Here is a 17,784-nt window from a genome sequence, read left to right as displayed (position 1 = left end):
GACTGTACTATAAGACCCGTGGTTACTGCAGTTTTTTGTGTGCCCGTGGGGTGGTATTCAGGGGTCCTGGATTACGCTGATCGTGCAGAGCAGTCGGGCCCTGTAGTGCCAGAGTGGGAAGCCCAATTCTTGCTTCTGTTTCCACAGTACACAGGAAGGATAGAAAATCGTGGAAAATGTCAAAAACAAAGTGCGCCAAAAATGCTACATGCTGTGCCCCGGTACAATGTAAGGTCAGACAAACTGCTTCTTCCCGTGATGATTTTTATCTATAGGTTTGTGCACCTCGCCCCTTGTCCCACCCTCGCTGCACGGGACGGAGGAAGCGAGAACTTCCTGAGTGTATTATTCCACCACAGTACACGCTGCTGTTTTGGTTCTGCCTGGTTAGACATTAGTACTTTACACTATGCAAGGGATCAGCAACCTTTGGCACTCCTGCCAAACTACAACTCCCAGCATGCACACTCTTTGCTGTTCTTGTAACTTCCATACACGTTAATGGAGCACTCTGGGAGTAGTAGTTCCAGAACATAGAGTGCCGGAGGTTGCCGATCCCTGCCCTATATGATCATACCTCCCTCTTGAAGACTACAGGGGTCATGTCTAACCTTTCGGTGTAAATACTCAACCCCCGCCATAGGAACATGGAAGGAGTAATTGCCCCGTCCGCTCTGGATTAAATGCGTGACACCGATCATAACTCAGGATCGGCATAATGACTTGCTGTTTTTGGAAATAAGCAGCCGTGTCTCCTTTAGGCTTGTAGTCGTGCAACGTAACATTGCAAATGTCAGGACTGGACCACAGTCACCATCAGGCGTGATGTAGTAGTGTAGCCCCCGTGTCAGAGTACCTGCAGACGGTGGGGATAATACAGTACCAGCGAAGTCAATCACGTGTAAACTTTTCACATAAATGGGCCTAAAAATTCACTGTGACAGTTTTGTGTGCTGCAAAAAGGTGAAACCTGGAGTAAATTTGCAATACCATCTACCTGTGGATTTTGGAGGAGAAATGCAGTGAAATCCAATTCAAATACGTATGTAGGTGGCTCGTGGTACACACAGGACACGGATTTTGTTGTAGAGGTTAGTGCTTGTTTTATATGCAGCATGTGAACCCTGCCAAACAATGCACACGTGCGTTATGTGTCTCCTGATGATCTCGGGTACGATACTTATTAAAATGCATTGACCTGTGATGGTTAACCTCCAGCACTCCCAACATGTACACTTGCGTGGTTGTTCGTGGAGCATGCTGGGAGTCATAGTTTCAGCACAGCTGGAGGTTAGCCATCCCTGGGTGTAATTCATGGAGAGTGAACCCTGACCCATGGATATGGCACCGCTCCCAGCCCAAACCTGCTCCCTGTTTTTTACCTCTATTTAGCTTTAATATTTCACCTGCTAATTTCGATAATGACCGGCACAATGACGAGAATACAGCAGCCCAAGAACTTTCTACCCACTTATAATTTCAAAGCCTTCCTGGGCGGCGTTACCGTTTCATGTATGATAATCAAAGGAAGGGCTTGTTTAAACACGGCAGCTTACTGGCGCTGTGCACTCGGTATTCGACTAAGGTTAATTTGCTTTGATGGCCGCTGAACAGGCATCCGCTCCTTCATTATGGGAGCAGATTCTGAGTATGTTCTGGAAAAAAAAACGGATAGTCCAGTCCCATTCATTGTGCTCACCTGCGACTCTTTACGCCAGTCAAGCTTTAATAAATAACCCCCCCCCACTCTATTAACAGAGGGAAATTATATAGCTTACACTACTATTATGGCTTAAAATCACAAATTTTGGTGCACGCCTAGTGACTATCGGATCAACAAAACAAATGCTCCTAATCTGTGGACAGTGCTACATAATATGTTTGCCGATAAGAAAATAAAAGAAATCATCTTTTTCATGGTGGATTAAACATTTACTTACTGCGCCCCCCCATATCATCATTTCTATGATGAAGATAAAGCCAGAAAATCCATTTCTCATTACTGTAATAAATCGGCTTCATTGTACGGTGCGCCGCTCGTCACTGTCCGCGCTAGGTCTCCTAACAAGCTGCACATTTGTGGAACATGATCAGAATGTTTTTTCAGCCTCTGGCTGTAAATAATGAATGTTCCCATTCAATGACAGCAAGCAGGGATCATGAACACTGCAAGGAAGTACATACCTTTATGAATAGGATACGAGCAGTGTCCATCGTTGGCCATATTGTATGTATACGTGTTTATTTGAAATCCATATAATTATCTATCCAGCCCTAACAGCCAATGTAAATTATCAGGTGATCGTTAACGTGTGCTTTGGGATTATTTTATTTATTTCCATCAGTAAGGTGCAGCATAGGCCATGAGGTAGGTAGGGACTGTACCTCTTGAGTCACCAAAAAAAAAAAAAAGATATGGTAAGCAAGGATATCCAGAAAATTATAATAAAGAGTTAAAGTAATGGGTGTGAACCAGGAGGTGTATACTATGCCTGGCATCCAGCTGGAAAAGACTTTTGTTAGCTTCTCTCAGCCAATCAGTATTGGTAACACAAAGGACTTTACCCTTCAATGTCCTTTCCAGCTGGATGCTAGGCACAGTATACACCTCCTGGTTCTGAGGTCCCAGTAATTTAACCCTTCAGAAAAATTATACGTGTGCCTTTAAGGGGTCCTGACATGCTTATAAGTGGGAGGAATAGTCTTTTCATAGTTTGCTGTTGAGAAGCTCCTGTCCCCTCTTATGGAAAAACCCCCCATCAAATGCTGCATTCAGAACATCCTCCAGAGATCCTACAAAGATAAAAGTCAGATCCCGCCTCACGTTCAAGGGGATCTCTTCCAGATCCTTTTCGTTCCTCTGGGGGAGGATCACACGCTTCAGCTTGGCCCTATGAGCCGCTAGAACCTTGTCTTTGATGCCTCCAACCTACATGAGAGAGGATCAAAATGAGAAAAAGCAACTATAGCTACAACACATGTCCGCCGGGGCTGTTAATATGGAGGTGTGACTGTAGCCTTGCAGTAAAATCCCCTGCTTTCTGTTACAGCCATAGTGTTCCACGATTCATTTACAGCTACCTGCAGTCACCACTAAGGGGAGCTATTTGTATACGGTTTTATCTAGTTTAGTGTATAATTCCTAGGCAGTGAGCTCCCCCTAGTGGTTGTGCAAAGGAAAGCAGGTGATCTGGAGCCACAATGTCACCTAGTGAAAGAGGATGTGATGAAAGCCTGCGAATATAAACGGTGTTACTTACAGGAAGCACCAGGCCTCGCAAGGTGATCTCTCCGGTCATCGCAACGTCAGAGCACACCAGCCGGCCGCTGAAGAGCGAAGCGAGGCAGGTTACTATGGCGACTCCAGCCGACGGTCCGTCCTTTGTCACGGCTCCAGCTGGGAAGTGCAGATGAATGTCGGTGCTGTCAAGTAGATCAAAGGTGCCCGATGCTGGAGGAGAGAGGAGACGACAGCTGAGCAACACGTCTCCCCTAGGACTACGCCATAGCCCAAATATACAAGTCACATGCCTTACAATATGGGTCTGTAGCCTGTGATGAAACACTGCCGCTCTCAGGATACTGAGAGTTGTAGTTTCGCCGCAGCTTGCATGCCACTAATAGAGGTGAATATTTTATTTTTACTCTTTACGTAGTTATATCACTGAAAAAGTCATTTCAAGGGGTTGTCCCATCTGGGATATAGATAACATTTGCAATAAATGTCAGGTAGGAGCAGGTCCCAGAGGTGGGACCCGCACCTGTCTCCAGAACAGGGCTCAGAAGAGACCCGCAAGCACATTGCACATGCCTGGCGTACCTCTATTCACCGCTATGGGACTTCTGAAAATAGCTGCTCGCGCGGCTATTTTCAGGTGTCCCATAGCATAGAATGACTGCTGCGCTTGCGCTGTGTGCTCTCTGTTCACTTTATGGCCCTGTTCTGGAGATGGAAGCCAGGGATTAAAGACAACCTCTCCTGAATTGTCTATTTTAGTAAATACTTGTATTCCCCACTTCTGGAGTATCTTTCCCTATAACTTCATTGTGCCGTACCTCTGTTATTCTTAGAGGAAACGTATTACTAAACTGCCAGTTCAATTAATTTAACAATTAATTGCCAATTGAATAATTTTCCTGAAAAAATAACAGAGGAACATCAACATTCGGTTATTAAAAAGAGATGCTCCAGGATGGTTGAATAAAAGTATTTACTAAAACAGAGAAATCGGGAGAGGTCTTTATTGTGCCTACTCACTGGGGAAATTACTTAAAGGCACTCTGCCAGCAGTCAGTAGGAATTGAGGAGAGTAGGACAAATATACCTTTTGTGGAGCTTTTATCAGGAGTAGAGTGAATATGAAGGTTTTATGCTGTGCTATAGAGGTCTCCTGATTGGATGCTACCGTTGTCACTTAGAGCTGAGGGGAGGGGCTGTGGAGCTCCGCCTTCAGGACACTTGCAGGAGCAGAACCTGGCAGAATAAAAACTTCATGTTCACACTACTCCTGATAATAAAAGCCCCACTTAGTGCTGGCAGCATTTTATCATGGTCTCCTTTTAACTATGAGAAATTACAACTGAGCATTAAGGCACAACATCTCTCTCGCCATAGTGATGTCACTTACTTCCTAAAGCAACCTCCTCAAGTGGACATGAGTTGACATTGGCCAGTTGACACCAATAATCTCCATCTCATTATTTACCAATCTTCAGAGAATATTCTGGATTATTGGACGGCTAGATAAATCAATAAATGTCACTTGTAAAAGGGAAAGAACCTGCAGGAAGATCAGGAGAACCATCTGCTGTGGTAACATTCTGTTCTGGGCTCCATGTCTTCCTCTAGGTTCTATAGCGGTCCTGTAATCCTGAATACTTGATAATCCAGCGCTGGTTTGGTTCTATAGATGCTGCATTGTGCTGTGTACACATTACTAAAACTACCGCCCCATGAACCAGGCTGAACAGCAGGTGCGTTTATAACATTGTGGACAGTACGGTGTGTACAGTATGGCTGTGGCATTTATCTACATCACGTGACATGAAGTCGTCTGTGACCATTTACCATTGGTCAGCTGAAATTTCTTTGCGTTGCTGCGCAGCCAGCTGATCGCCAGGTGCGCCGATTCTTTCATGACATCTCCCAGTTGGCCAGTCAGCGTCAACTGCCCTTCTCCATCCATACGACTAGCCTCCACAAACATGATCTCCCCTCCAAGTGGGGTCCAGGCCAATCCGATGGCAACGCCTGGCTGGTTCAGTCTCTCAAATACCTGAGAACATGCAATGAGAAGAAAAGAACGTCGTCAATATACCGGCTATGGCATCCTTCTCACAGTTCCTGGCTGATGGGTACGGTGTGGCGCTGCACGGTTAATTGTCCTGCACTAAACACTTTCTGCAAATATTCCTAGCCCCCAAAACGCAGATTCTTATACACTTTGTAACCAGCTAGAAGAGAAAAGGCGAAACGCGTCCTCTGACAGGAAGGCGAGTGAGGTGGAGAAACGCCCAGAATATCACCTCCTCTTTCCGGACACATATTGTGCATTGATTGGCAGTCAGATCCTCACCAATGCCCAAAACGAAGGACCACAGGTCCTCATCAGTGCAAACCCCTCTAAGGCTACTTTCACACTTGCGTTAGGAGCGGATCCGTCTGGTGTCTGCACAGACGGATCCGCTCCTATAATGCAAACGCTTGCATCCGTTCAGAACGGATCCGTTTGCATAACTGTTTATTTCAGATCTGATTTTTCACTTCGGAAAACTCAGATCCGACAGTATATTCTAAACACAGAAGCGTTCCCATGGTGATGGGGACGCTTCATGTTAGAATATACTGAGAACTGTGTACACGACTGCCCCCTGCTGCCTGGCAGATGCTGCCAGGCAGCAGGGGGCAGACCCCCCCCCCCCCCCTCCTGTATTTAACTTATTGGTGACCAGTGCGGCCCCCCCTCCCTCCCCAGTATTAAATATGACCAGTGCGGCCTCCCCCTCCCTCCCTCCCCAGTATTAAATATTACCAGTGCGGCCCCCTCCCTCTATATTTATTGGTGGCCGGGCCAGTGCGGATTCCAAGTATTGTGAGCAGTGCGGCCTCCCCTCTCCCCCCCTAATTAAAATCCCCCCCCCCCCCCCCCATCATTGGTGGCAGCGGAGAGTACCGATCGGAGTCCCAGTTTAAATCGCTGGGGCTCCGATCGGTTACCATGGCAACCTAGACGCTATTGCAGTCTTGGCTGCCATGGTTATTACTTGGCAATAAATACAAGCATTATACTTACCTGAAGAGCTGCGATGTCTGACCGGCCGGGAGCTCCTCCTACTGGTAAGTGAAAGGTCTGTGCGGCGCATTGCCTATAGCACAGACCTGTCACTTACCAGTAGGAGGAGCGCCCGGCCGGTCAGACATCGCAGCTCTTCAGGTAAGTATAATGCTTGTATTTATTGCTAAGTAACCATGGCAGCCAAGACTGCAATAGCGTCTTGGTTGCCATGGTAACCGATCGGAGCCCCAGCGATTTAAACTGGGACTCCGATCGGTACTCTCCGCTGCCACCAATGATGGGGGGGGTGATTTTAATTAGGGGGGGAGAGGGGAGGCCGCACTGCTCACAATACTTGGAATCCGCACTGGCCGGCCACCAATAAATATAGAGGGAGGGGGCCGCACTGGTAATATTTAATACTGGGGAGGGAGGGAGGGGGAGGCCGCACTGGTCATATTTAATACTGGGGAGGGAGGGAGGGGGAGGCCGCCGCACTGGTAATATTTAATACTGGGGAGGGAGGGGGAGGCCGCACTGGTCATATTTAATACTGGGGAGGGAGGGGGGCCCGCACTGGCCACCAATAAGTTAATTACAGGAGGAGGGGGGGGGGGGGGTCTGCCCCCTGCTGCCTGGCAGCATCTGCCAGGCAGCAGGGGGCAGTCATGTACACAGTTCTCAGTATATTCTAACATGAAGCGTCCCCATCACCATGGGAACGCCTCTGTGTTAGAATATACTGTCGGATCTGAGGTTTACGATGTAACTCAAATCCGATGGTATATTCTAACATAGAGGCGTTCCCATGGTGATGGGGACGCTTCAAGTTAAAATATACCATCGGATCGGAGAAAACTCCGATCTGATGGGGACTCCTGACTTTGCATTGAAAGTCAATGGGGGACGGATCCGTTTGAAATTGCACCATATTGTGTCAACGTCAAACGGATCCGTCCCCATTGACTTGCATTGTAAGTCTGGACGGATCCGTTTGGCTCCGCACGGCCAGGCGGACATGAAAACGCTGCAAGCAGCGTTCAGGTGTCCGCCTGCTGAGCGGAGCGGAGGCCAAACGGTGCCAAACTGATGCATTCTGAGCGGATCCGCATCCACTCAGAATGCATTGGGGCTGTACGGATCCGTTCGGGGCCGCTTGTGAGAGCCTTCAAACGGAACTCACAAGCGGAGCCCCGAACGCTAGTGTGAAAGTAGCCTAAGTCACAAATGTGCCCATTAAAGTCAATAGGGAAATGGTGGACACAGCCGGCAGAATGGAAACTGGCTAGGATAGATCACCGAGCCATCATCCCACTGCGATAGAACTACAGATCCCGACCTGCCACCCATCACATCCAGCTCTCACTTACATCATGATGTGATGGTCGTACAGGCACCCCGGAATTTTAATGCACTTATAATGAAAATCTATTAAACACGGCGCCTATTTTATTTACTACTGAAAATGTGACACTTTTTTGGTGCAATTTCGCTCAACAAAACTGGCATGCATGCTTTCCATCACATTTACTAACTATTTTACAGTTTTCGAAACTTTTTATGCTGTGTCCAACAAGGGGCGTGGCCTCATGGACAAGGGGCGTGGCTTGCTGAAATGGGACACGGGCTAAATATTCCTCAGTGACAATAATGTTGGCTTTTTTTTTTTTGCAAGCAGCATTTTGGTGTCCGGAATGGAGGCTGAACGGAGGCAAACTAATGTATTCTGAGCGGATCCTTGTTGTTTCAGAATGCATTGGGGCTGAACTGATCCGTTTTGGGCCGCTTGTGAGAGCCCTGAAACGGATCTCACAAGCAGACCCAGAAACGCCAGTGTGAAAGTAGCCACAGACATTTTTTTCTGGCGCACAGACTTTATAGTATAGACATATTTTGTCTCATGGAAATTTTGGTGCATGGGCAGAATTGTAACATAAATCTGGTGCAGCATTTACGATGCTCCAAATTTTTGAAGGTCAATGTCAGGATAGTAAATTTGTCTAATATTATGACTATGGGGGCCATTTATTAAGACTATATCAATCTCTCTGTGCTGCCGGCAGATGCGCCAAAGTTATATAGAGGCGCAGACTTCTACACAACTTTGGCTCTTGCTGCCGCTGGCCGTGCAACACGATTTAAACTATGCCAGCTCCCTTCCTGGCTTAGTTTAAAGCCATTCTGATTATGATGAATGAGACGGGCCAGCCAGCCTGCCCTCTTCCCGGCCCACGCCACGCCTCCGTTTTTTTAACCACTTTGGAAAATAGTGTGAGCGGTGTAAAGGCACAGATTTTGTTGCAAAACAGTTTTGCAAGACAAAATCTGCGACTTTAAAATGTCACAAAGTGGTGTAAAACAAATAAGTGCCGTCTATATTGGTATTCTTCGCCACCACTAGTAAATCTGCTCCACTGTTTGATACAACCGCCTTTTGTGTTCACAGGTCCGACAATCATCCCATAGATGAAGACAATAATCCGTCCAGAACAGGGATCCGCGTTGTAAGCGGATTTCACGGCCCTTTAAGTAGAGCCGCCCAGTCTATTCACCCCCCTCCGCTGTAACTGAACCCCTTAAACCCATTGTTCTGCTATTGCCCCTGTGGAGGGAAGCTCCATGGACTGATGCTCGATCCCCCCCCCCCCCCCCCCCCAAGGCCTCATGCACACGAACGTATTTCTTTCTGTATCTATTCTGGGTTTTTTGCGGACCGTATATGGAACCATTCATTTCAATGGGTCCGCAAAGAAAACGGAAGTTACTCCGTGTGCATTCCGCATGTCCGTATTTCTGTTCCACAAAAAAATTTAACCTTTCCTATTATTGTCCGCATTACTGACAAGGATAGGACTTTTCTACTAGTGGCGCACTGTTCCATTCTGCAAAATACGGAATGCACATGGACGTCATCTGTACTTTTTGCAGACCGCAAAATACATACGGTCGTGTGCACGAGGCCTAATCCACTCAGTGGTTTCAGTTGCATCGTTGTGGCAGCAGAATCCCCTCTTTCAGGTGTACAGATGTCACAACCACAGACCTCCAGCCCCCGAAGCATCAACGTCACCTCGTGTGATAACTGACCACCAAAGAGGAAGGTCACCAGACACATCAGGCCAAGGTCGGCCGACAGTTCGGGGAGACCCCGACTCTCCACGGACAGATGACGTTGGGGCAGAGACAGATCGGGCGCTTTCAATTTCAGCATCTGGTTGCCTTTTTCTCCAGGGAGATAACTGACCCCCTGAAGTGTCCGGCAGCGGTTCACTCCACTCTCCCCACTGAAGACAGAGGACGGAGAAGGACCTATGGCGTCTATGTGTATGGAGGAGTCAGGAGAGACCGACGTCAGCCGAACAACCGTTACTGAGAGACAGAGTGTAAGATGGAGGCAGAGAGAGAGACAACTGGAGGTATCGATACAGAGACTGAAATAGAGAGAGAGGGACAGAGATGGAAATGAGTGAGAGACAGAGAGCTTGGGAGATAATGAAAGAGCCTGGTAGAGACAGCAAAAGATGTAGAGAACAATAGAAAAAAAGTCGTGGAGATAGAAAGAGACGGTTAGCGATAGAGAGCAAGCAACGGAGACAGAACAATAGAGAGCGATAGAAAGCAACAGAAACAGCTGGAGATGGAAAGAGACAGCAATAGATGGAGGTCTTTAGACAGTAATATAGACAGAGAGAGCAATAGAGACCGAGAACAACAGAGAAAGACCGCAATAGAGAGACCATCCTTCAGCAGGGCGAGGGCGGCGCAGCCCCAGTGAACGCACCCTAAAGCCACTAGAAATGCCCCTCCGATCAGTAGTGAGTTAACAGAATTTACTTATTGTAGATACAGATGTAGCAGAGCTCATACATAGCACAGCAGGAAAACCTTATGCATAAACAGAGCATCATCACTAGCACAGGCAATGCAGCTATGACGTGACAAATCCAGCTCTGCTACATCTACATCACTAGCACAGGCAATGCAGCTATGACGTGACAAATCCAGCTCTGCTACATCTACATCACTAGCACAGGCAATGCAGCTATGACGTGACAAATCCAGCTCTGCTACATCTACATCACTAGCACAGGCAATGCAGCTATGACGTGACAAATCCAGCCCTGCTACATCTACATCACGAGCACAGGCAATGCAGCCATGACGTGACAAATCCAGCCCTGCTACATCTACATCACTAGCACAGGCAATGCAGCTATGACGTGACAAATCCAGCTCTGCTACATCTACATGCGATACACACGTAGCAGGCAGTGAATTATCACTACACATCCTACCTCTGTCTCATACATGGGAGCTCCTAGGATGTCCCTTAATGCGTGATGATCAATCAGTATTGGCATCTCGGGGGGCAGGGACAGGTCTGCTGGGCCGCTGACGTCCCGGGGTCTGGAGTCTTCCGAGGGGTTTGCCTTGTGGTCTAGCAAAAGAAAATCACAAGAGATTTCAGGAAGAGAATTTTCAAGGACAGAAAAATGAAATGGAGATGAATTGCCGGGGACACATCTGTAAGGAGCGCGGCTGGTCACCGACCTCAGGCAATACAATCTCCATTTTCACAGCTATTGCGCGGGGGAGGGGCGGACCACACTACCACATTTATAGAGGTTTCCTGGATATATAATGGTCAAACATGCAATTGGTTTCCATTCACTCACTGCAATCAGAGATATATAAAAGACGGTAAAGAAATCCTGAATACCTCTTCAAGACCTAATACCCCAGGGACGCGCCGACACCTGGGGGGGACAGGACAACGACGCGCCGGCACCTGGGGGGACAGGACAACGACGCGCCGGCACCTGGGGGGGACAGGACAAGGAGGCGCCGGCACCTGGGGGGGACAGGACAAGGAGGCGCCGGCACCTGGGGGGACAGGACAAGGAGGCGCCGGCACCTGGGGGGACAGGACAACGACGCGTCGGCACCTGGGGGGGACAGGACAACGACGCGCCGGCACCTGGGGGGGACAGGACAATGACGCGCCGGCACCTGGGGGGGACAGGACAATGACGAGCCGGCACCTGGGGGGGACAGGACAACGACGCGCCGGCACCTGGGGGGGACAGGACAACGACGCGCCGGCAGCAGTTATTAGCTGGTTGGGTTATAGATTTCTGGGGTCTCCTGAGAGTGACTGTAATGGGTTTAGTGTCCTGGCCTCGGTGACCCCGCTCTTGCCCCCGGCACCTGCTCCCCTCTATAATAACCCTGGGGTTGGGGCAGACGCTGTAATTACTGCTGGATTCTATCAGATCCGATTCGCTCCATATTAATGAACAGCTGCGTCTCCGTCAACGGCATCAATGGGAGCCGACAGGTGCAGTTATAACACTTTCTATTTCCAAGATCTCTGCTTGCTTTCAGACAATACGAACATTCTTTTACATCCAGAGACTGAAAGCTCATCGTGACCTTGTCCTGCTCACACAGCTGGGGGTTTGTTGCACTGTAATAAGATTCCTTTAACCCATCAATGGTCTACAATTCCCTCTGACGTCCTTCAGTATTTAAAGGGATGCTCCATTCTTTCAGACACTATTGTAGAATTTGCAATAAGTGTTTCTCAGTTATATCTACATCTAGGAAAGCTGGGTGCCAATCGATATGATCATTCCTTCCTCCAGCTCTGCTGTGGGATGTTACCCAGCTTTCCCAGGCTCCCGACTAGTATATATGACGGGGGTTGGGGGGTCTGTTTTTATAAAACGGAGCATAGCCTGGACAGCTGGCTGCCGCACCCGCAGTCGTACTGGTTGTCACTCAGCTTTCCCGGCTCTTGTGCTCCTCCTTTACGTGTCAGTTGTGAATGAACCTAAAAGCAGAACTCCAGATGCCCTATTTTTAGCACCCACTCCATGTAAATAAATGGCGCAAGCGGTGAGTCAGGCGAGGGCTCGGTGACACAACCGGCAGTAATGGAGGGCGTATCCCCAGGTGAATGTTTACACATGTAAAGAGGGCGCTCCACCCAGAACTGCGGCGGGGGATCACCCAGGACTAACCAGACGCCCAGCGTTAACCCTGCTGTTATTCCGGACATCGCCAAGCAACAGGAACATACACACTGCAACGAAAACCCAGAAATGAGAGCAAAACAAATAAATAAATCCTCAAAAAATAATAATAAATAAAAAAAGACTAAAGTTGCTAACACAAGAGAAAAAAAGCAGCAAAAAAAAATTAAATTAAAAACACTACAAGGTTGAAAACCCAGTAAGACAAAGAGCCAGTGGCAAAAAAAAAAAACTCTTGCAGTGAAAAAACAGCATGATAAACGCAGAACAAAACATAAGAAAAACCTCAGTGCAACACTGAAAACTCTGCAATAACCCAACAAGAAGGGCAGAGGTGTCAGGGTGTTCCACTGGAATTTGGGAGGGGAGGGGGGGCCTTCCGGTTAGGGCTCATTCAAGCTCCGTAAAGGCCCCATGCTTGTACTGTGAACCATAAGAGTATTGACTTGAATTGGTCAGTGATCCACAATTTGCGGTCCCCAATGCACGAGCAGTGTCCGTGCAGCGGCCGGGTCGGAACGAGAACCATTCAACTTGAACGGGTCCGTGATCTGTCCGCACTGCACAAGGATAGAACACGTTCTATTTTTTTTTTGCAGTGCAGAGACACCACAGAAGCACTCCGTAGTGCTTCCGTGGGGTTCCGATCCGTGCTTCCGTTCCGCATCTCCGTGATTGCGGACCCATTCAAGTGAATGCGGAGTGCACACGTGTATTGCGGACCCGCCGTATGTGGGCCGCATTATGTGTTGTGTGTGCGCAAGAGGCCTTAATGGAAGGGTGGGATCTACAGAAAATCTGCATAAAATCTACACCTGTGCATGATGCAGATTACGTGCGCACCAAAAAAAGCGATAAATAGTGCGGATTTATGTGCAGATTTTTGTACGCGGGCATTCACAGCGAGTTTTTTTGGGAGCATTTCTGCCTTAAAATCAGCTGCAAAAACGCCTCAAAACAGCCTCCTATTCATTTCAATGGGAAGCAGCACTTTCTGTAAAAACACATGTAAAAAAAGAAGCCGCGTGCCCTATTCTGGGGCAGAATCAGCGCTGAATTTCTTATTGAAATGAATCAGAAGAACAAAACAGCTCCATGAAAGTCCATGCGCTTTTAGTGCGTTTTCCATGCGTTTTTTGGCACAGATCTGCACCTGAAAATTCCGCTTTGTACTGAAGTGAACACCCATTGGTTAAAAAAAAACAGACGCTGAAAAATTGCATTAAAAAAAACATGTATTTAGGCCCTAACAAAACAAAAAAAGCTAATTTTTAAGCGTGTTTTTCAAAATCAGTGGTGTGAGCTGGCCCTTAGAGAGCTGCATGACGGATCCTCCTCGCCTGCCATCAGCCCTGCAGCTGAGCTGAGTGGGAGCCAGAACATAACGACCGGGAAGATCTGCCATTCAGAAGCTTGGGAAAGCTGGGTGACAGCACCCAGAGCCATCTGTGGGGGCTGCAAAGTAAAGCTCTGGATGACATGCAGGCAGAGCTGCCGTTCAGAGTGAAATAAAGCTGGGTGACGGCACCTGTGGGAGACACAGACAGACCTCCCTCAAGATTAGCTAACTCCTCTCCTGAAATACTCTGTGCTGCTGGGACTCTGCCACTTCTGCTATATAACGCTCAGTCTGTGACCTCCAAAAGATCAGCACACTCCTCTCCTCAAATCCTCTGTGCTGCTGGGATCCCTGCCCTGTCTGCTATGTAACTCCCTACTATGTGTCCTCCTTCTTGCCTCTATCCCTTCCCCTGTCAGATGCAGCCCAGTCCTTACACCTTTCTCCTGAAATACTCTGTGCTGCTGCCTCTTCTACCATGTAACTCTTCGTCCTGTCACTGCTTGCCCAAATGCATCTCTGCCATCTAGCGGCTGTTGGCAATACACAGCAGCCAACAGGAACAAGCAGAGCTGCAGTGTAAAGCACAGTGGAGGGACAGTGCAGCATGAGACGGGAGATGGATTTAAAACTACTTCAGATGCCAACAAACAATGCAGCTGAGCCAGAGTCGCCGGTCATAACGGAGCAGATGTAAAAAGCAGTCAACGCCACGCTCTAATTTTCGGAAAGCGCATTTATTCAGCGGGTGCTGGATGCCGTATAGGAAGCTGCATGCTGTCGTCACCTTCCTAAGCAGCGTGCCAGCTCCGGGGGCCAGAAATGCAAGCGATGTGAAGAAGAATGCCACAAGGAGCTTTGGCTCAAGCTGTGCCCACGAAATGAAGAGCCTGCAGTTCCAGGAAGACGGCGGAGGAACGTCAATGCCAAAAAGTTAGAAAGGTCAAAGGTAACATGACACTCCTGTGTGTCAGTGATGGGGCCTGGACCCGGGGAGGGCTCGAAGAGCAAAAGTCTCCGTGTATCCCGGCAAAGGACAGAGTTTGATGGTACTGCGCATGCACTGTGGTGAGGACACCATCCTGGAGAACTGTACACTGTCCCACCAGGGACTAAGAAGGAGTTCATAAAGAACAGGCTCTATGGAGCTCATCAGCGACCAGGCTATTTTAAATGTGAGGTCCACCATGGAACAGATCCGAAATTGTAAACTTAGGGCTATGGAATACATTCTGGATTGTACAGTGGCCCACCAGGGACAAGTATGAAAGGTTACTAGCTAATGCACCTTATGGAGATCATCAGCCATAAGAGATACAAAGGCCGCCATGCAACTAATCCTGAACTGTACACCGTCCCACCAGGGAATAAGCTCTATGGAGCTCCTCGGCCACCAGAGAACTGGTTCCGTAAAATACAAGGTCCACCAAGAAACAGTTCCTGAACTGTGCACATACAGCCACGGAACACATTCTAGATTGTACACTAGTCCACCAGGGACAATACTGTGTACCGTATAAAAAAATAGAAATACCAAGAAGTATGACAGTGGATCATTAGAGCTCTTCAACCATCAGGGATTAAGAGCTGTAAAATACAAGGTCTGTCAAGAAACAGATCCAGAACTGTATACTTACTACCAGGGAATACATTCTTTGTTGTACATTAGCCCACCAGGGACTAAGCTGTAGTAATCTGGTCACGAATGAACAGGCTCCATCAAGCTCATCAGCCACCAGGAACTGGGGTCCAACAAGAAACAGATCCTGAACTGTACACTTACAATGATGAAATCATGAATACATCCTTAATTGTACACTGGCCCACCAGGGACAATACCATACGAAATATTGCCACAAATTAAGACAAAGGGTCACTAGTGGATGTCCTTATTAAGTGCAGCAACCGCCAGGAACTATGGGCTGTTTAAGATACAAGGTCGGGCAAGCAACAAAGCTACACCGACTACCAGGGGAATATATTCTTCATAGTAAACTGTCCCACAAGAGACTAAACTGTATTAATCTGGTCACTAACAAGCAGGCTCCATCAAGATAGTCGGCCTCAAGGGCCTGGAATCTGTAAATACAAAGTCCAACAAGAAACAGATACTGAATTATACACTTACCATCATGGAACACATTGTACACTAGCCCACCTGGGACATCCTTACGGAGCTCACAAACCATCAGGAACTATACAAGGTCCACCATGCAGCAGACGCAGAACTATGTACTTACTACCAGGGAATGAATTCTTCATTGTACACTGGCCCACCAGGGACAAGCTGTATAAAACACCACGAAAAGTATTACATGGGTCACTAGTGATCGGAAGTTATGGAGCCTATTTAGCCACCAAGTACTGGACTCTGGTCCGCTATGCAAGAGATCCTGAAATGTACACATACCAAACATATTCTACACTGGCCCACCAGGGACTAAGCTGTTTAAAACACCAAAAGTATGAAATGAGCCACTACTAAATGGGCACTATGGAGCTTTCTAACTACAAGGGACTGGGATCTGTAGCTTACAAGGTTCAGCACCCAAAGATTATACAGAATTTTACACTTCCCACCAGGGAATACATTCTACATTGTGTACTGACTCATCACAAGGTGCAATGCAGGCCGCTAGTGATTGTAAAATACCAGGTCCAACCACAACACTGGCCCACCAGGAGCTTATAAACACAAGCACCACCATAAGGTATTAAATGGACCAGTAGTGAGGCGGCTTTACGGAGAGCGGCAGCCACTAGGGATTGAGCTCTACAATCACAGAATATTCTTGCCGATTACCCACCGCACTGAAGTAATGGGAGGTTTTTCCCGGAGAAACTTTCCAGTATAAATCTGGGATAAGAATATTAGCTCCAGACAATGGAGGATGAGTCACCGGACAACCATCTTAAAGGGGAAAATAAATCAGACACCGTAACTTCAGACAATGACTAAGAAACCAAGTCTGGAACAATAAGAAATGCCCGTAGGTACGTCGCCTCCTCCCCCAATCATCCACAGGCGTCACCGCAGCCCCCGTTATATGGAGGACGACGTGAAAGGCGTACGGCCACAGAGATCCTGCTCCATTACCTAGATCGTGGCGCGTCCACTCAGGGACGCATTAATGGATTCTGAATTAGATAAGCCCGAAAGGTAAGTCAGACTGGAAGAGCCTGTAGGTTGTCATGAGTGCCTAATCGGGAAAAGATAAGTCGTAGACACGAGATGGAAAGAGGTCCTGTACGAGGAGAGGGCGGAAGCGAGGAATGAAAGGGTTAACTGATCTAAGAAAACCATTGCGTGAGGGGGGATCACTGACTCGCAAAACACATTTTGGGACATCTGATAATCTGGCATCTACAGGTAACACTGTGATGGATTATTACATTAGTAGAATTTAAAGGGGAAGTCCACTTTGATCAACCCCTTTTTATTGGGGTCCCACCTACAATTAGATGATCACAGTTGATGACCGCTTTCGGTGCTTTGACCACCTGCGATCACCTGCAGAGGAAGCTGAAAGCAAGCGTTCAATTTCCCTGCAGCACCACCACAGGTCAGAAGAAGTATTACATGCAGTCACCACTGAAATCAATTGGCAACGATGTGCCAGGTCCTCCAAGTGATATTCTTGGCAGCCCCCCCTTACTGGCTACTAGAGGGGTGTCCCAGAATTCCCTAACCAGATGCATAAATGGAGGTTTTGTAAACCGGAAAAAAATTGAAAAGTTATAAAAAATAAAATAAAATAAAAAGTTTAAAAATATATATATATTTTTTTAGTTTTATAATTTTATTTAAAAAAATAGCACAATTTTTCCTTTGACTTCAGACTCCATGAGAATTAGGATCTTTACGATGAGACATTGAGCTGAACCTTGTGCTTCCACTTAGGAGCGGGCGGCTGCGCGGGAGCAGGTGGAGCCCACACGGGTGGAGGCAGATTACACACAATGATTTGTTTCATTTGGATCCATCCGAAGCCAGAATCCAGAGGAATGAGCGCAGCGTCTGCACCGGGGAGCCGGCCACTGAAGACTGAAATGTGCAATCAATGGACCCCAGTGCACATTCCTGCCACGGACGACCCGTCAGTAATCATCTACCGAGGATTTCCATTCCACCTCC

At 47.8% G+C, this 17,784-nt stretch overlaps 1 protein-coding gene across 1 annotated transcript in view; it reads right to left on the bottom strand.

Moving 5' to 3' along the window:
- Nucleotides 1-2,311: 2,311 nt before the first annotated feature.
- Nucleotides 2,312-17,784, bottom strand: part of LONP2 (lon peptidase 2, peroxisomal) — a 50,578-nt gene continuing 35,105 nt past the window's right edge. Inside the window, exons 12-15 of the mRNA XM_044274636.1 lie at nt 10,571-10,713; nt 5,069-5,276; nt 3,261-3,451; nt 2,312-2,929 (exon numbers count right to left, since the gene is read on the bottom strand). Coding sequence (XP_044130571.1) covers nt 2,708-2,929; nt 3,261-3,451; nt 5,069-5,276; nt 10,571-10,713 — 764 coding nt within the window. The 3' untranslated portion in view covers nt 2,312-2,707. The remainder of the gene's footprint in view (nt 2,930-3,260; nt 3,452-5,068; nt 5,277-10,570; nt 10,714-17,784) is intronic.

The sequence above is a fragment of the Bufo gargarizans genome, unplaced genomic scaffold, assembly GCF_014858855.1.
Source record: "Bufo gargarizans isolate SCDJY-AF-19 unplaced genomic scaffold, ASM1485885v1 original_scaffold_1921_pilon, whole genome shotgun sequence".
NCBI classification, from domain to species: domain Eukaryota; kingdom Metazoa; phylum Chordata; class Amphibia; order Anura; family Bufonidae; genus Bufo; species Bufo gargarizans.
Note: the sequence above shows the minus strand (reverse complement) of the source record. Positions and strands in the feature narration are given on the sequence as shown.